This window comes from Chrysemys picta, chromosome 2 (genome assembly GCF_011386835.1).
Source record: "Chrysemys picta bellii isolate R12L10 chromosome 2, ASM1138683v2, whole genome shotgun sequence".
Taxonomy (NCBI): domain Eukaryota; kingdom Metazoa; phylum Chordata; order Testudines; family Emydidae; genus Chrysemys; species Chrysemys picta.
In genome coordinates, this window is record NC_088792.1 from 85373686 (window position 1) to 85393196 (window position 19511).

Genomic DNA, 19511 nt, shown 5'->3' on the forward strand with positions numbered 1-19511 from the left:
AATTTTCCAGATACTACTTTAACATATAGCATCTCATATTTCTCAAGCTTCAACACTAAACTTGATTAGATGGAAAATGAGACTGTTGCTGGGCTAGTCATTCTGGCTTAACTTGTATTTTAGTTTCTATTCTTGTCTTTTGGAAATAATAGTCTGAACACATACCAAAATGCCATGCAACATCAGAACAGTGGATTTCCTGCAACATAGAAGCTTTACTTTGGCTGGGTGAATCTGGCAGAAGGCAGAGGCTGTGAAGTTCCCTTTTTGTGGGAGCTTGCTTGCATGCACTTGAATAAAGCTGAAATTCCTTCAATCTTTTTAAAATACTTGAGCAATAGTTGTCCAGGGAAGTTTAAAATGCAAATGCCAAATGCAAAACAGGTTTCATGTGTAGCAGTTGATTAGAGGAAAGCAAAATGTATGGCTTAGTGCTCAGGTTTATTTATGCCATTGGCAATACCTACATAACACTGTGCTTAGCAGTAAGAAATATTTTAAAGCAAAATGCTTTCAAGAGTGTGTATAAAATTAAGTTCTAAATATGGTCAACTTGCATCACAGTTAATAGGGTTGAATTCCAGGAGCCAGTGATGTGTTTTAATAATTTAGGAGTAGTGTAGACCAGTGGCTCTCAACTAGGGGTCCAGGTCCCCCTGTGGGGCCACAAGCAGGTTTCAGGGGCCTGCCAAGCAGTACCAGCATTAGACTCGCTGGGGCCCAGATCAGAAAGCTGAAGCCCCACCCATCTTAAGTGGTGTTTTACTAGTATAAAAGGAGATCATAAGGTAAAGTTTCTTCAGCTTGTATACTGTAAAAGATGTTTTAGCCAAAGTGGCTTAGTGGATTTTTAAACTTTTTTTAAAACTGTATTTAAGATGAATAGGTCTGGCTATGCTTTAATCTTTCACTATTAGACAGTAGTGCAAATTGAAGAGTGAAATATTCTCCTCTAATATCAAGGAGAAATGACGGCCCTATCTCTCTTGTGGCAAACTGAAGTGTTCTTAGTAGCTTTACCCATATGAATGAGCTTGGAAAAACAGTTCAGTGATTGACTGCCAAATACGTTTGTCTACACATCAGGAATAGATGGCTGCCTGTCAAGTGGGGAAGCTAATTTAATTTAAACTGGGGGATGGGGATTATGGAGCATTGCAAGCAGATATTGGGTGGGTAAATCTTGCTGTGCCAAACTCAACTAGTGAGGACTTTAGCTGCATGTCTAGTTCATCTTCAGTCAACTCTCCATGACATTGGGAATACATGGGCTTAATGTTTCAACCCTTGTTAAAATTGTGAGGCCTAGATCAAGAATTGTCTTGACTAACTTCAGAAATGAGAATGAAACACTAATTTGTGATTCTTCAGCATTTAATTTTCATGCAAGTTTCTTCTGGTTGTCTATTATCAAACTTGTTTCCCTAGCAAACCAAATTGAGGTGGGGAGTGAGCAGTAGGAACAGATGAAATCATAAGTCTGTGCGCTACTCCGTGGCACACAGCAGACTCCGACTTGGCTTAAATGATCAGTTGAGGATTCTGGAGTGCAGAAGTCTCTCTGGGTGGCCTAGGGATGCAGTTAATGGCTTTTCTCCACCCATGGAATGGTGGTGAAGGATGGCCAGTGGGCCACTAGTAGCCTTGCATAATGATGGCTTACAGTGGGCCTATGCATTTTCCAGGTCTACAGCCTTCCTAGGGGTTAAGGCTTACATAGTGACTCTAGGATCAGAGTTGGAAAGGTGTCCAAGTACTCTTCTTATTTCTACCCTCTCCCCAAGCATGATGTTAATCTGGTTCCAGTTTATAGCTAAGGAATAGAGAAATGCAGAAAATGGTTTCAACACTGTCTTCATGCTTTTCCTCTTGGACTTTTAAGAAAGTTAAATGTTCTGAGATTGCTAGCAGAAGCCAGGATGTATAGTCCCTAATGTTTCCATTCCTGGAGGAGCAGGATTGCTAATTAGTAATTGAGTGCACTGTATACAATGCATCTCCTAACCTGTGGACTGAGATACAGCATTAATATTTTAGGCTGATCCCATAACTTGAACTCCTTTCTCTTACTAGAAACTAACCGAAGCTAGCAAGTTTGTAATTCTTGTGTGTTTTTTGTTTTTTCTGGTTAAGGTCTCTGAAGTTCTGCAGACTACAGTTTTGGGAGCCCAGCAAGGAACATGGCAACCCAAGGTATATCTAACATACCACACTCAGACTGAACGTTGCTTGGCTCTGACAAAAATTTGGGGCGTGTCCTAACCCTTTAGCTCTTTCTTCCCATTTAATCACTCTGGGACTGTAACTGTTCCATCTACTGCTAAATATTTTTGTATGTGGAAAATTCTTTAGGAAGAGCACAAACCTGTAGACATGTGCTTTTTTTCTCAGTCTAAGAAGTGCCAACAAGGTCCCTTCCCCCACCAAAAAGGCACAAGACTGGTGAATGAATCCCTACATGTCCTGGATGCACCAACAAGAGTTCTGTTGCCCAGTTCTGTTGGGGTTGCCTGTTTTCTGCTTAATGTTCTGCTTGGGTCTCCAGGTAACTGAACTGGCATAAAGTTAAAACCTCATAGTTTGAAGCAACTGTCTCAGCTCTTTCCAAATAAATTCAAAGTTGTTACAATTCATGCTGCATCTTCTTAGGACTAAAATTCACCTAATAAACAAGTGGTCTACATATTCAACACTGATTTCTTGCAGCTGACTTGATGGAGTTGGATATGGCAATGGAGCCAGATAGAAAAGCAGCAGTCAGCCACTGGCAGCAGCAATCCTATCTTGACTCTGGTATCCACTCTGGTGCCACAACAACAGCTCCCTCTCTGAGTGGCAAGGGGAATCCTGAAGAGGATGATGTTGACACCACCCAAGTTTTGTATGAGTGGGAGCAGGGGTTCTCTCAGTCCTTTACCCAGGAACAAGTAGCTGGTAAGGAAAATTTCCATTCTATTACATTAACTTGTTTGAATGACTTGCAAACTGACACTCATCTAGTAAAATTAAGATTGGTATTTACATTCGTAGAATTAAGCAAATTGACTACTTGATGTCCCTTGTCTTTCTATGCTACTTCTGTCCAGTCTTAAGCAAAATCCATTAAGTCAAATCTTACTTCTGTTTCAGACATTGATGGACAGTATGCAATGACTAGAGCACAGAGAGTGCGCGCAGCTATGTTCCCTGAAACACTGGATGAAGGCATGCAGATCCCTTCCACACAGTTCGATGCTGCTCATCCAACTAATGTGCAGCGCCTGGCTGAGCCATCCCAGATGTTAAAACATGCTGTCGTTAACTTGATAAATTATCAAGATGATGCAGAACTTGCAACTCGTGCCATCCCAGAACTGACCAAATTGTTGAATGATGAGGACCAGGTATATGTGTATGCTCTAGCTTAATGTAGTCCATTTGCAAGGTGTCCTTAAAATGACTAGCTAAAACTAAAAGCTTGCTTCATGCTTCATATAGGTGGTGGTGAACAAGGCTGCAGTTATGGTTCATCAGTTGTCCAAAAAGGAAGCCTCCCGCCATGCTATCATGCGCTCTCCTCAAATGGTATCTGCTATTGTGCGTACTATGCAAAATACAAATGATGTGGAAACAGCCCGTTGCACTGCAGGTACACTACACAACCTCTCGCATCACCGTGAAGGATTGTTGGCCATCTTCAAATCAGGAGGCATTCCTGCTCTGGTTAAAATGCTTGGGTATGTGGCGTATCATTGCAACACTTACCTGTATTTAATACCGATAGGGGTAGGTGCTGACTTCCTTTTTTTTTTTTTGTTTTTTTTTTTTAGTTCTCCTGTGGACTCCGTGCTGTTCTATGCTATAACTACTCTGCACAACCTCCTGTTGCATCAGGAAGGTGCCAAAATGGCTGTCCGTCTAGCTGGTGGGCTGCAGAAAATGGTTGCCTTACTCAACAAGACAAATGTTAAATTCTTGGCCATCACAACAGATTGCCTTCAGATTTTAGCTTACGGCAATCAAGAAAGCAAGGTAAATTAATGCATCCAACTTTTTCATGAGCAGATTCACTATTGGCAGTCAGTCTCTGGGCTGTCAGATATGACACTAATGTCATTATGGAGGATACTTCTCCCTTCACATGTAGGAACCAACTACATCTAGAAGTGAAAAGATTGCTTCAGCAAGGGTGACAAATACTTTGAGGCCATTGAACAGCCCCTAGCCATCCAGGTTATTGCCCATGCATGTGGAGACTGAATGATAATGGAAAGAAGGGGTCATAACTTTCATCTTAAGCTCTAAATACAACTTCCTTTGCAGTTGATAATTCTGGCTAGTGGTGGACCCCAGGCTCTAGTAAACATAATGAGGACCTACACATATGAGAAACTACTGTGGACCACAAGTAGAGTGCTGAAGGTGCTCTCAGTCTGCTCTAGTAACAAACCTGCTATTGTTGAAGCTGGTAAGTATCAAGATTAGCTGTACCCATGCTAATGGCTGCATGTGTGTATTGTACTCTAGTACCAATACATGCCACCCCACAAGGATATGAACTGACATTATGGAAAGAATTACACAAACTAAATATGTAAATACTTCTTAGAAATTAGTGGCTTAGACTAGAGAGGTGGCTCTTGTAAGAGCCACCAACCTAGTTGAATACTAATAAACCACTGTGTAGCTTTGATTTCTGCATTCACAAGACTAATGTCATACAATAAGTAATGGAGCAGTCGTCATAATGTATTATATGCTAAGAGTTCATTTGTCTGCCAAAATTAAAGTGGCTGAAGACTCATGGTTAAGTGTTTGGACACTGCTTAGGGAGACTTAAGACTTGTGGCAAACTCTTCCATTGTAGTATAGGAGTCTGTATTATGATAACAGTGGAGGTAGAAGATATCTTGCAAAGTCTGAGTGCCTTTCATTACCTCTTAAATTCAGGTGGATTTGAAGGTGCTCTCCATCTCAGCCCTTTGCAAGATCAGGATCTATAGAACTACTGCCTCTGAAAGGCTGTAGGCTAACACTGAAGTGTTTAACTTGAATCTTGTTCTAGGTGGGATGCAGGCTTTGGGACTCCATCTTACAGATCCAAGCCAACGTCTTGTTCAGAATTGTCTTTGGACTCTCAGAAATCTTTCAGATGCTGCAACTAAGCAGGTAAGTGGTTTTGCTAGGGATCAAGAACACAAGCAACACCTTTTGTGTGTTGTTTTACAACACTTTCTTTCCCTCTCTACAGGAGGGCATGGAAGGTCTTCTAGGAACCCTTGTTCAGCTTCTAGGGTCAGATGATATCAATGTTGTAACCTGTGCAGCTGGCATCCTTTCTAACCTTACCTGCAACAACTATAAGAACAAGATGATGGTATGCCAAGTTGGTGGTATTGAGGCTCTTGTGCGCACTGTTCTTCGGGCTGGTGACAGGGAAGACATCACAGAACCTGCTATCTGTGCACTTCGTCACCTCACTAGCAGACATCAGGAAGCTGAGATGGCACAAAATGCAGTACGTCTTCACTATGGACTTCCAGTAGTGGTTAAACTCTTACACCCACCATCTCACTGGCCCCTGATCAAGGTAAACTTATAAATTTAAGATGGCACTTGTTGCATCTGTGGTAACATGTTTAGTGAAATGTGGTATATTTGACACTAGAGTTTTGAGATTGCTTTGAATATTGTCTTCAAGGTAAGCTACAGGAGAACATCCAGGTAACCCATGTCTAGGATGGGTGGGAAGACTAACCTTAGGGAATGTCTACACAGCTGAGGTCCGTGCTCTCTCCCCGTGCTGTAATAATCCCACCTCTGCGAGGGGGATAACTGCCAGGGCTGGAGCACTATCTACACTGCCACTTTACAGTGCTGAAGCTTGCATTGCTTGGGTGTTTAACACCCCCTGAGCAAAGAAATTTTCAGTGCTGTAAGTGGCAGTGTAGACAAGGCCTTTAACAGCTTGAAGCTAGCTCTTGCAGAGACTTGCTCGCTACAACATCAGAATTAAGACTAACTGCGGTAAATTCTTAACTTTTTTTTCCCTTCCTAATTGCAGGCTACTGTTGGTCTGATCCGCAATCTTGCTCTCTGTCCAGCCAATCATGCACCCCTGCGTGAACAAGGCGCCATTCCAAGGCTAGTTCAGTTGCTGGTTAGAGCACATCAGGATACCCAGCGTCGCACATCTATGGGTGGAACACAACAGCAGTTTGTGGTATGTTATTAAGAGGTAGTTGGGGAAACAAGACACTGTGGGATGTTTCCCTCTTAGAAGTCAAGGCATGATGCTTAAATGTCTAAGCATAGCAGAAAATGGAGTTTTCTACCATCTTAAAATGACTTGCTGTAAATGTTAAGATTCATTCACTGTTAGTCTGTTACAAGCACCTTCTTTCTGCAGTCCAATTAGCATTTTGGACAAATCTGGATATGTCATGTATATGATCACATCCCCTCTCCAGACAGTCTCCCCTAAAGCAGAGGCTCTTCAATATTGGATCCATGGGGAGTCTGGGAGAGCCAGTTTAATTCATATACTGAGCAAGAGGTTATTAGGAGTAGACAATGCGCCTGTTCCCTAATTGGTTTGTTGGAAAAGAATCTCTACTCTTCCCCCAAAGGTAGGGACACCACCTGCTACTCAACAATCTTGTCTTACCAGAACTATGCACGCACACGTGCACCAAAGTGAATCTGAAACTTTGAATAACTCAGTGACTAATATATGAACTGGAGTACACACTAAACAGTTCTAGTGGTCAGAGAAACTTCAAGTTACAGAGGCTCTATATATGCCTATCCTCTTCCCCCTGTCCTCTGTCACTGTCTACCAAGATAGGGGAATTAATGAACATGTCAATGCACAAACTCAATATCCTAACAGTTTAAAATAATGTCCCTCTTAAAAGTATAGTAGTATGCCTTTGTATATTTCCCTATACAGGAGGGTGTGCGTATGGAGGAGATAGTTGAAGGCTGTACTGGAGCCCTTCATATCCTTGCACGAGATGTTCACAATCGAATTGTAATCAGGGGTCTAAATACCATTCCACTATTTGTGCAGGTAAGTTAAATCTTTTGAAATGGCTGTATTTGAGAGTTGTCTTCCTGGCATGAAAAAAGCCTTAAGACACTATTTTTAATGTTGGATCTGGCCCATCAGTTCAGCATTATACTGAATGAGCCCAAATCAGTTGTCTGGGTGACTAAGGAAATGATCCCAGGACTCCTAACAAGGAACCAGACACATTGTGAGGCCTTCTATTAGGGTGGCTGTGTTCTGCCAGAATACTCACTTTGTTCTGTAAAAACAACAAGGTGGCACCTTAAAGACTAACAGATTTATTTGGGCATAAGCTTTCATGGGTAAAAACCTCACTTCAGATGCATAGAGTGAAAGTTAGATGCAGGCATTATATACTGACACATGGAGAGCAGGGAGTTACTTCGCAAGTGGAGAACCAGTGTTGAATTGGCCCTGTCAATCAGGGTGGATGTAGTCCACTCCCAATCATAGATGAGGAGGTGTCAATTCCAGGAGAGGAAAAGCTGCTTCTGTAATGAGCCAGCCACTCTCAGTCCCTATTCAATGTTCCGTTACCTGGCTCACCACCTGGAAGTGAACTTTGGCTCTGGAACTTGCTCCCTCTTGCAGTCTGCTAAAGACAGCTTGCACCTCATCCTTGTCAAGATTTAGCGCAGTATTGATATTAAGCTAGCTACTTATTGCTGGGGAAAGGAGACTGGCTTATCAAATTGGTTAGACCCCCTTTTGTTTAGTAGCACTAATAAGTAGATCCCTCTAGTCCTGTAGCTGTCCTCAAAATGGCATGACTATCAAAGCCAAAAACTTATGTTGATATACTTGTGTGGTTTATAGTTGCTGTATTCTCCCATTGAGAATATCCAGAGAGTAGCTGCAGGAGTACTCTGTGAACTGGCTCAAGATAAGGAGGCAGCTGAAGCCATTGAAGCCGAGGGAGCAACTGCTCCTCTAACAGAACTGCTTCACTCTAGAAATGAAGGTGTTGGTAAGTGAAGAAAAATAAGAGAGCTTAATCATTGCAATGACCAGGGGCTCAACTAAAATCTATTGTTTCCTTTCAATAGCAACATATGCAGCTGCAGTGCTGTTCAGAATGTCTGAGGACAAACCACAAGATTACAAGAAACGGCTTTCAGTTGAGTTGACGAGCTCTCTCTTCAGAACTGAACCAATGGCTTGGAATGAGGTGAGTTAGTGTCATTTTGTTCCTATTTCTATAAAAACCCTCACTCCCATGTGACCTTCCTGATGCCATCAGATTTTTCTCCCTTTCACTACTGGAGAGCCTTCTAGACTGTTCAGGACCAGGCTGCATTTCCCCTGTCTGAGCACAGCACATCCAAGAGCAGGTTGTTTCCTCCAAAGAGGAAAGGCTTAAGTGTGTATACTGTACTGTGTGTGTGTTTCTCTCCTCTCCCTCCCACCCCCCCAAACTGGAATTGTCACTCCCTTGGTCAGTTTCTTTTGAGAAACACTAATGAAGCAACTGACTCAGTCTTTGCTTCCCTAGGTATACCTTGAAGGGATATTGTCAGGCCAGATGTTTCTAAAGGCCTTGATGCATTTTTGTAAAATACAGATCTTTACAGATTATGTAATTTCTTTCTTAGACTATTCTACTTTGTGGTTTAGGTCAAGTAACTTCTTGGCAAAAACTGCTGCTGCCAACTGTACAAGCTGCAACAACTTGGCCATGCTGGGCATACTTATTGACTATTTTTAAAATGCCCTGCCCCTAACAAGAGAAAATTAAGTTACATTAACTACCAGATCTAAACTGTGCAGTGTAGCTGTAGTTCTTGTCTTAAAACTGGTGGCTTTAGTTCCTCTGGATTATTCACTTAAAGGACTGAGCTGAAAGTATCACATTTAACATAAATAGTGTTACAAAAAGAACACTTTCTCTATTTTAAAGGCTTGCTCAGAACAAGTTAGTGGCATGTTAAAGTTCCTTATGTTGGGGTTCTTCATGGCTTTTGCTTCTGTTAAGGCTGAATTCCCCACTCTGGCACTTCATGTGCAGAAGGTGGGGACCCACAAGGACTCTAAAAATTAATATTTGCCACTACAGGCTTGTATTAAATTTTCAAGGTTGCAGCTTTTCTCTGACCTTGGATTGGTAGATGTTGCCATCACCCAACTGCAAAACCCCCTTGAGAACCCAGGGTGGCTCACTTCAGAATCCCTTCCTGTGGGGTACCCTCAAGCCCTTTCACCCCCTTTCTGGGGAAGAGCTGAGAAGGAAAAACAAAGGAAATCAGTTGTTGCCACCATCTAATTAAACGTGCACAAACCTCTTGGGACATGCATCCAATTGTGTTATAAATTTTTATTTAAAAAAAAAATACTTCTGGGAACTTAAGCTCTTGCTTGATTTTAAAAATCAACTATAATTAAGCATCAATTATAGCTTCTTGAGGTCCAGCTTAAAGGTTATAAGCAAAACAAAAGCATCTGGGGTTAGCACAGGAGTCCACAAGCCAAATAAATAAAAAGAGAAACCTGATTGCATTGTCTTTAGACATTTCCTGATCTACTTGCATATCTGGGGTTTCAAATGAGTAGTTTCTAGATATAATTCCAATGTTTTGATACCTGGCCCAAAGGTGTGTATAGCACACCATCTGAAGCAGTCTTGACTGTTCAAGGACAGGGGAGCATGAGTGATCCTGAAGAAGCTCAAAGGTTCTCTAGATGGTACTGCCCAAAAGAAGACACTTTTTTCCCCCCTGCCCCAAGCAATACAGTGCTCAAGGCTGGAGCAAAGGAGAAGCAACACTGAATCTGCAGTAAAGGAGATACTTTACACTGCAGTTGATCCCTCTGGAAGGAGAAGGGACAAACTCAAACAAGGCTCTTCAGTGGCCACTCAAGATTATCACAGAAGATCTTCTTATGGCTTAGACCAGTGGTTCTCAAGCTTTTCTTTTTTCCTTCTCTCCTCACCCCTCCCCCATCCCACTTGAAAATTGCTGAGGGTCTCGGCAGACCACTTAATGAGCTTTCCAAATGTTGTTTGTACCATTAGTTAACTATATTGTAAAGAGCTTTGGATAAAAGCGCTATATAAAACTTAACATTTTGTTATACAAATAAAAGCCTACAACTCATATATTTTTAATATCCATAGTCTTACCTGTCTAATGCAATGGATGTGCCCTCTCCCCCCTGCTGTGGCAGCCACTGAGCTGGGGGGGGGGGGTCTCCCTCTCCCTCAGCAGTAGTAGCTCTGGAGCTGGGGAAGTCCCCTTTCTCTCGCCACCACAGCCCTGCATGTCCCAAATTCTCCCCCCCTTCACTCCACTGCCTTCATGTGCATCTTCTCCAGGGTCCAGGCACCTAATTAGTGGAGCCACACCTGCATGGCTCCACTGATTAGGTGGGTGGCCCTTCATTCTCTCATGTGCAGCCACCCATGTGTGCACTTAGAGGGAACTATCCACAGACCACCTGAATGGAGCTCATGGACCACTGGTGGTCCACAGACCACTGTTTGAGAACCTCTGGCTTTGACCACTAAATAAATTACTACTTGTTCATTAAAGAAGTAAACCTCTTCTGTTTGTAGGCCTTCTGTAACTAAATAGTATCAAATTTGCAGGTGATTGCATTTTTCTATCATGGGTATTGTTCATAGGTAGTCAAACAGTTTTGGCAGTTAAAGGTCTATCTTCAGCATGGTCTGTACTTAAGTCAACTTAAGTATGTTGCTATGGGGTGTGTTTTAAAAAAAAAAAAAAAAAAATCACTCTAAGCACTGCAGTTATGCCAGCCTAAACCCCCAGTGTAGATATTGCTTCCATCAACCTTGGCTTTCTTGTGTTTGATCTAGCCACTGTTGCTCAGGGAGATGGAGTTGCTACACAATGGAAGAACCTCTTCTGTTGCTGTAGTGAGCATCTATGCTATGGGGGTTGCTGTTATGCTACGGAGTTAGTGGCACAGACAAGCCGTCAGATGGCCCTCAAATTATAGCGCTTGTAAATGTGTTCTGGTTCTAAGCAAAGCTGTGTTTATGACAAATCCTACAGCATAGGAGTGTCTGAAATCCAGCTTGCAGTGAGATGTCAAGTTTGTAAAACTCTAGACCCAATATTTACGTTTTCTAAAATGCCTTCATGTGGTACAACTGATGGATGGAAAGCCTGTCACTGAATAATTTTTTTTTTTTTTTAAACCTCTCCCTCCTTTCTTGCTCTCCACACCACCTTTAGACTGCAGATCTTGGACTTGATATTGGTGCCCAGGGAGAGCCTCTTGGATACCGTCCAGATGGTATGTCTGTTCCATTTCCCTCATTTCCTAAAACTTAAGCCTGGCTAAATTCAGTGCCCTTAAAGGAGAACTGCAAATAATACAGGAGATGTCAGTTGAGAAAAGCAAATCACTTCAATACTACAAATTGGCAGTGAGATGGGGAACTGCCATCTTGAATAGCAAGTAATAACTAGCTCTGCAACATTCTAGGTCCCATTCAGTTGGGAGTTTTATTCTCTTAAACAGAAATTGGTGGTCCTTGTGCTGGGAAGTCTCAATGAGTGTCTTCTCAAAGAGTATTTCTGAACTTTGCCATTAATTCTAAATATGAATTAAACTGCAGTTTTCCTTTAAAACAAAGTGTGGTGCTTGTACTCGGATAGTCTCTACAGATTTGAAGAACACTGTCATGTCTGATAAGGATTGTAAACCATTTTGACTAGCCACATAAGAAGCAAATCTGCAGTTAGCAGGCTTGTTCTCTTGCAGTATTGCTGTGTTGGGTTTCAGTATTGTTTATGCCAACTAATGGCTTGGCTGGAATTTGCTCATGCTTTTGACTGTAGTATGCTTTGTCTGCAGAGCCACACTGAAAGGCTCTCTCATTCGGTCAGCTATTAGACCAGACAATAAATTTGTGTGTTCAGCTTGGTTGAACTAGAAGAAACTAGATGGCTACATCTTCTCATCCTGATATTTGCAGCTTTTGATGCATCTAACATCTGTTAACATTCTGCCTTTTTTCCCCCCTCGCCCCTCTGCCACCCTTAACTCTTAGATCCTAGCTACCGTTCTTTCCACTCTGGCGGATATGGTCAGGATGCCTTGGGTATGGACCCTATGATGGAGCATGAAATGGGTGGCCACCACCCTGGTGCTGACTACCCAGTTGATGGGCTGCCAGATCTGGGACATGCCCAGGATCTTATGGATGGGCTACCTCCAGGTGACAGTAATCAGTTGGCCTGGTTCGATACTGACCTGTAAATCGTCCTTAGGTAAGAAGCTCAAACTCAAAACTTGGAATAAAACAACCTTCTGAACTGAGGACTTGGGTGGCAGGGAGGGAATGGCTTAAATGGGTCCAACTCTTACCAAAATACTGAGCTTTGAGTATCTTGAAGCTCATACTTTCTGTGCACTTTGAACTGACTCCTGCTGTGAAGTGTGGAAGTGATTAACTTCAGTGTTTTGTGCTCCAGCTTTATGCAATCTTAACATGTGGGCAAATCTACAGCACTGACAGTTCCTTGTTTTTCTTCCTACACAGCTGTATCGTCTGAATGAACTTGCATTGTGATTGGCCTGTAGAGTTGCTGAGAGGGCTCGAGGGGTGGGCTAGTATCTCAGAAAGTGCCTGACACACTAACCAAGCTGAGTTTCCTATGGGAACAATTGAAGTAAACTTTTTGTTCTGGTCCTTTTTGGTCGAGGAGTAATAATACAAATGGATTTTGGGAGTGACTCAGAAACGAAGAATGCACAAGAAAGAATCAAGATGGAATTTATCAAACCTTAGCCTTGCTTGTTAAAAAAATTTTTTAACCTCTGTAATGGTACTGACCTTGCTTGCTTTGAAAGTAGACTTTTCTTTTTGCTGTAACTGGTAGGGTTTTTTTAAGTCTCTTGTAGTGTTAAGTTATAGTGAATATGCTACAGCAGTTTCTAACTTTTAAGGATCGAGTAATGGTGTAGAACACTAATTCATAATCACTAATTGTATTCTGAATAAAGTGTAACATTGTGTAGCCTTTTTGTATAAAATAGAGAAATAGAAATGGTCCAATTAGTTTCCTTTTTAATATGCTTAAAATAAGCAGGTGGATCTATTTCATGTTTTTGATCAAAAACTTTATCTGGGATGTGTCTGGGTAGGGGCCAGTAAGAACTGTTTATTTGGAACCTTGTAGTGGACAGTTTACCAGTTGCCTTTTATCCCAAAGTTATTGTAGCCTGCTGTGATACAGATGCTTCATGAGCAAAAGCAGTTATAAAATGGTTAAGAAGAATTAAAGTAAACTTTTAATTCACTCAGCTGTCTCAATTTATTTGAAATAGGAAATACATAGCTTATATCCACATGGTGATCTTTCCTACAAAACTAACTTCATGCAGCAATTTGACTATTTTGCATAGTAAGGGCAGCATGGCATAAATCAGTCAAAAATCAACTTCTAAACTGAGCAGACCAACCTGTGCTGACCAAATCTGATTTTTGTAGGAGAATTAGTATAGGGTGACCATGGGGAGTAGTGCAGTGATTTGCTTAGAGGTTTTTAACTTAGCACTGCACCATTACATCAAATCTTGATACCTGTATATACATGTAACACTGAACACCAGCATCAGACCTGAAACAAGTATCCAATCACCTCTGGCTTTAGTGTGGTTTTTTTAAAATTGCTTTGCCCTGGCAAATGGAATCGGCAATTCTTCATGTGCTGTGTTACACAGGCACAATGCTGCTAAATGAACTGAGCCAGCATTCGTGGCCTAAACTTAAGACCCAGCCCCACAAACATTTGGTCTGTGACTAAAAGCTGGCTTTGCCACTTTTGCACTGTTTTCAGAGAAAAATAGACCGCCTACACCAAGAAGCAAGTATCCTCTAAGAGGGATATTATTTTTGTTTTTGCCTACAGCATTATTAACTGAATGCTAGAGCATGAGTGCTCTCATTCAAGGGAAGAGATCTGTGTGATAATTATGCCTCTGCCTTGATCTGAATTTAGATATTTGCTTCTCCTTATGGTGGAGCAAGTAGCTCCACTATGAAGATAAAGTTTTTGTTAAAGTTGGATTTAAGTTATGTAAAATTTTTCAAACAAATGGTGAATTAAAACACTCTTTTGGGAATATTTTCATAGCAGATGCATCAGCCTGCATCCTTTGCTGTGGTGGCAATTCTCACAATCAGGCACCACTCCTAGCTACAGTACATACATGAGGACCACCCTCCCCTATGTATGTACTTGTTACATTTTTCCCTTACCATTGTGGAGTCAGCAAAATGACAAATACCCCTCCTAACTTTCTGTAGCTTGAGCAAGATGGATTAGATCTTACTTTGACAAATGGGTTTATGAACACAGGTGCTAGTCTTACTGTTCATTAAGGGGGTGCATACTCCCCTACAAGTGAGTTAAGTATAAACTGCTGAATGCTCTACTCTTTGCTTTAAAGCTAGAGCTGTATGGGTAGTAAGCTGGCTTTTGATTGGATGAGTACAGTTAATTACTAGCTACTAGGAGCACACTTCTCCCAGAGCCATGGATGGAAATACACATATACTACTGCTGACTAGTAAATGTGTAACATACTGCAAAATGCCAAGGGGGCTAGCAATCCCATAGCTTAGGGCCAGGTCTAAGCTAAGGGGTCTGCCATTGACCTAAACTGAGGGATGGTTTAAAAAAAAAATCTCTTGGCTTTAGAAAGGAATATCAACATTTTTCAGGGGTAACATATCAAGGATGTGTTACACAGGAAGTGGCCACAACCATCCCCTTTGTGTAAGTCTAGCTCTCTAACACAACCTATAAAAGCTGGTTCCTTTGACAGTGAATGCCTTCAAGTCCTTGTCAGACAACAGGGCTGCTGTCATCTACTGGTAAGTTTGAGAGATATAATTTCCCCACTGTCAGGAAAGGGACACAATAGTAGGCAGACCTGCTGATGGAATGCTGGTGTTGCAGCCACTCAGGACTATTTTGAAAAGATTTCCTCGAGTTGACTGCAATTAAATATGGAGGCTTGCTGTTGCAAACTTACTTTTAGGCAGTTTACTGAAGAATGTTTACTACCTGTTACCCCCTGCAGGGCATCAGAATATGCTTCAGTGTCACAATTTCTCCAATGCCTGGTAACTACAGCTCCCCTGAGGGTAGCAAGCCAGCCTCTGTGGTATAGAATAGCAGGGTTGGAAGGGACCTCAGGAGGTCAAAGCAGGATCTAATCCCAACTAAATCATCCCAGCTAGGGCTTTGTTAAGCCTGACCTTAAAAACCTCTAAGGAAGGAGATGCTAAAGGTGTATTTAAAAAAAAAAAAAAGTAGGGGTCAGCTAGCATTTAAGGTTGCATCAGGAGCTGCTCCAAAACTACAGAAATAGGGAAGGAATCTAACCCCTTATTACCTACAACACTGTTGCTAATATACTCCATAAGACATCTCTTGCCAGCTCCCAATACCAATTTACATGTGGTGTTTCCCAACAGTATGTGGCTTTTTAATATATCCATTATAGAAGATGAGCTAGGGTTACCATTCGTCTGGTTTTTCCTAGACATGTCTTGTTTTTCGGCAATCAAACCCCCGGCTGGGGGGAATTGCCAAAAAGCCAAACATGTCCGGGAAAAATACCTTCCGGGCACTTCCCCTCCCACGGCTGCTCTGCTCCTCCCCTCTCAGACTTCAGCTCTGTTTAAGAGCTAAGCTGGCCGAGCCAGCACCACTGGCTTCGGGCAGCCCCCCTTGCCTCCGGACCCCAGCCACCAGCCGGGCACTTCTCCCCAGCTCCAGCGGCGCAGGGTCCGGAGGCAAGGGGGGCTGCCCGAAGCCGGTAGTGCTGGCTTGGGTAGCTTGGCTCTTAAACAGAGCCGAAGTCTGAGAGGGGAGGAGCAGAGCAGCTGGAGCCCAGGAGGGGAAGTGCCCGGCGGGGTCACAGGGTCTGGAGGAATAGGGGCGGCCCGAAGCCCAAGTGCTACCAGCTTCACGGTTTGCCGGGCAGCCTCCAGACCCTGCGCCCCCAGCTGGGCGCTTCCCCTCCCAGGCTCCAGCTGCGCTGGGGAAGCGCCAGCCAGGGGCGCAGGGTCTGGAGGCTGCCCAGCAAACTGTAAAGCCGGTAGTGCTCGGGCAGCCCTTTTCGTGTGGCTGGGAGGGAGGAGGGGGAGTTAGGGCAGGGACTTTGGGGAAGGGGCAGAGTTGGGGCAGGGCCAGGGGTGGGAAAGGAGCAGGGCTAGGGCCTCTGGAGTGTCCTTTTTTTTTTTTTAAATATGGTAACCCTAGATGAGCACACAGGACTGTAACATCCCCCATGAACTGACACTAATTCTGCCTTCACCCTGCTGAGGTTACTGCTTAATGCAAAAACCTTGATGACGTGTATGTTCAAGAGGGTGTGGTACATCCATAGAATTATAGGCAGTTTCAAAGTGGAAACTTATGTCCAAGCTTTTACAGTTTTGGCTGTATGCAGTGATGCAGCCTTAACTGTCACTATTGTTGGGTTGTTTTTAACAAGACAGGCCACTTTCTCTCAATTAGACTGTTTTAAAAAAACAAAGAACATATTTAAGATAACACACCCTAACAGCAGTTTCAATCTTACCTACAGTTGGGAGCATCTAGTGCAGACTTCAGCAGTAAAACAACTCAGTTTGATTCTGAGTTGTAAAAAGCCATTCCTTTGAGCCCTAGCTTGCAATCACCACCTTGACAATGCACTTGAGCCTGCAGAGACCACAAACTTGAGCCCAGTGCATATTAGTGTATAAGTTCTATAGAATCTTTTAATACCCATCTAAAATAGCATAGGTTAAAAAAACCCTAGTGCAACTGATTTACTAGGGAAATCAGCATTAAATTCAGGAGCTGCCCACTGAAACATAAGTACCTAACAAATCAATTTTTCAAATGCTAGGCATTTAATGCAACCTATACATGTCATGACATCATGCTAGGGCATGCATACCTGTCATTTAGAACACAAAACTGGGCTTAAAATGTACTTCCACTAGCTTAAGGATACCCCTGTAAGTCACTGAGGGAGGCATTGGGAATGGCAATGTCCTTTAATATATAGACCAATGAAGCAGTATGGCTAGCTATTCTGTCAATAGTCACCATGTACCTTTGAAGAAGGACTTTGTCACTTAAAGAGGAACTAGACTAAAAACAAATTAGTAACTTATCATGCAATATTCTTAATTGTTCCTGCCATTGTAAACAAGATATTATTAATTAAAAAAGTGATTTCAATGTGTATGGTGTGATACTTGTTCTGTTAGCACTGATCTTTCCATGTCCAACTCGTTAGAGAATTTCAAAGCCCAAGCAACAATATCATATGGGAACTGCTAATGAAAAGTAAAAATTATTACTATCAAGCTTCAATGTCTCATCGAAATTCAGTGCTTGCCTGCAAAAGTAAAGCAGTAGGAAAATGTCAGAGTAGGCATTTAACCCTCCTGTGAAATTAATGCTAAATTTGTAATTGGTTACAATCACTACTGCAGCAAATGTGTCAAAACAAGCACAACTTTGTGGAAGAATGAAGTAGGAGAGTGAGGGAGAACATTCAAACAAATCTACTACAGGTAGCTTGGTCTGTCTCAGTTTGAAATTTTTTAATTAATATTTTCTTTATAGTCAAAACAGAATCTGGGATATACTGAAGTATATCAAAATAGTTTAAGAAAAGTGCCACAAGTTGACTTGTGTATAGAGCAATTATTAACGAGAAATCACTGCAATATAGAAGTGCAAAGTCATTTATTGTACGCTTTTAACCAGAACACTCTAATGTATTTGGTTTTGCAAATTGCCTTTAAACTACATGACTCAGTGCCAGAAGATTTGGGTTCTGTTCCTGGCTCCATCCCAGACTTTCTGTGGGACATTTGGAAATCAGTCACTCCCTATGCTCATTTTCCATCTGTAAATGGGGATGATACCAACTCCCTGCAGTGTTTTCAGATTGAGTCATTAACATTTGCAAAGCACTTCAGAAATCTTTACATGTGCAAAAGTATTCACCTATAACAAACTGTAGATGTTTCAAATGAGGATGATCAGCTAAGGCATTCTAATTCTGATCAAAAACTTGGAAAATATACCACAATTTAGGTGGAATGAAAATACTTCTCCCCTAAACATATTTGTGAAAGAAATGGAATTTTTCAAATTTATATTCTTCAGTACGTGGCTGTAGGACACTTAAAAAATCCCCTCAAACTGTAGGTTGTGCTAATTTAAGCAAGATAATGGACAAATGCTCATTCTTTTAAAAGCAAGTTTTCCCCACTTTTCCCCTATTCTTATACAGATAAGTGAATACATACACACACAGATTTCTTATCAAATTCGTACTACAACACTCATTCATAAATATCCTAAAACAAGACTGAGGAATTCACCATGCCAGTGTTTTGTGCATTCAGTCAGGACTGTGGAGTGATGATTGATCTGGTAGCCTTGATCTTTTAGCGTCCAACTGTTCTAAGAATTTCAAAAGCCAAGGAAGCAACAGCAATATCGGCATGGGAGCTGGGAAAGAAGAAAACAAAGACAGTAATCTTCAAGGTAAAACACCTCATCTAAATTCTGTAGTTGTCCTACACATGAGACTTTCACTTGTGCTGGAAAGTGCCTGATGAGGGAATCCACTTTGGATAACTCCTGTGTAAACCAATTTTCTGTTAGGATACTATGGATATTTCAACATGTAGCAAGTCATGCGTATCAGTGTGATCCCTTGAGTTCATGTTGACAGAACTGCTTGCTTGGTGCCCTGCTAAGTCTCACTCTGAAAAAGGGAAGATGTAGTTATTACATTTTCTTCAATAGTTTGGTGGAAAATGCCTCAAATTTTTGTTGTCTTTTCACATGCACATTCCTTGTGGGGGTAGAGTCTGTCTGTCAGCACATGGAGGCAGCTCTGCTGAAGCATCTTTTTTTTAATCTGCTACAGAAAGGCAGAATTGTTCTTGAGGTACATAGTGCTGACTTTTCAGACCCAGTTCACTGGCTCCATCAGTGAGTGCAGTGGTTTGCTACCTCTCTTGTCTGCTAATAGTCTTCCAACCTGTGATTGGGTGTTCACCCCACACAAAGCACTGCTGGCCTAGTGAAACAGTTACTGCAACTATGGGCTACCTTGACCTTAGAACATAAGAATGGCCATAGTAGGTCAGACCAAAGGTCCATCTTGCCCAGTATCCTATCTTCCGACAGTGGCCAATGCCAGGTGCTTCAGAGGGAATGAACAGAAGAGATAATCATTAAGTGATCCATCCTGTCGCCCATTCCCAGTTTCTGGCAAACAGGCTAGGGACACCATCCCTGTCCATCCTGGGTAATAGCCATTGATGGACCTATCCTCCATGAATTTATCTAGTTCTTTTTTGAACCCTATTATAGTCTTGGCCTTCACAACATCCTCTGGCAAAGAGTTCCACAAGTTCACTGCGTTGTGTGAAAAAATACTTCCTTTTGTTTGTTTT

The 19511-nt window shown here is 42.1% G+C and overlaps 2 protein-coding genes across 5 annotated transcripts in view; one reads left to right on the forward strand and one right to left on the reverse strand.

Annotated features, from left to right (window-relative positions):
* The window catches only part of CTNNB1 (catenin beta 1), a 32664-nt gene extending 19344 nt beyond the window's left edge, over positions 1-13320 (forward strand). For both annotated transcript variants that reach the window (XM_005278593.5, XM_065587119.1), the window contains exons 2-16: positions 2134-2193; positions 2707-2934; positions 3130-3383; positions 3478-3716; positions 3810-4011; positions 4303-4447; positions 5045-5148; positions 5231-5569; positions 6044-6202; positions 6932-7051; positions 7868-8018; positions 8098-8219; positions 11248-11308; positions 12069-12288; positions 12561-13320. In XM_005278593.5, the coding sequence (XP_005278650.1) occupies positions 2181-2193; positions 2707-2934; positions 3130-3383; positions 3478-3716; positions 3810-4011; positions 4303-4447; positions 5045-5148; positions 5231-5569; positions 6044-6202; positions 6932-7051; positions 7868-8018; positions 8098-8219; positions 11248-11308; positions 12069-12277 (2346 nt within the window). In that variant the 5' untranslated portion in view covers positions 2134-2180 and the 3' untranslated portion in view covers positions 12278-12288; positions 12561-13320. The remainder of the gene's footprint in view (positions 1-2133; positions 2194-2706; positions 2935-3129; positions 3384-3477; positions 3717-3809; positions 4012-4302; positions 4448-5044; positions 5149-5230; positions 5570-6043; positions 6203-6931; positions 7052-7867; positions 8019-8097; positions 8220-11247; positions 11309-12068; positions 12289-12560) is intronic.
* Positions 13321-16313: 2993 nt separating this feature from the next.
* Positions 16314-19511, reverse strand: part of ULK4 (unc-51 like kinase 4) — a 408217-nt gene continuing 405019 nt past the window's right edge. For all 3 annotated transcript variants that reach the window (XM_024107953.3, XM_005278594.4, XM_065587118.1), the window contains one exon: positions 16314-18555. In XM_024107953.3, the coding sequence (XP_023963721.2) occupies positions 18492-18555 (64 nt within the window). In that variant the 3' untranslated portion in view covers positions 16314-18491. The remainder of the gene's footprint in view (positions 18556-19511) is intronic.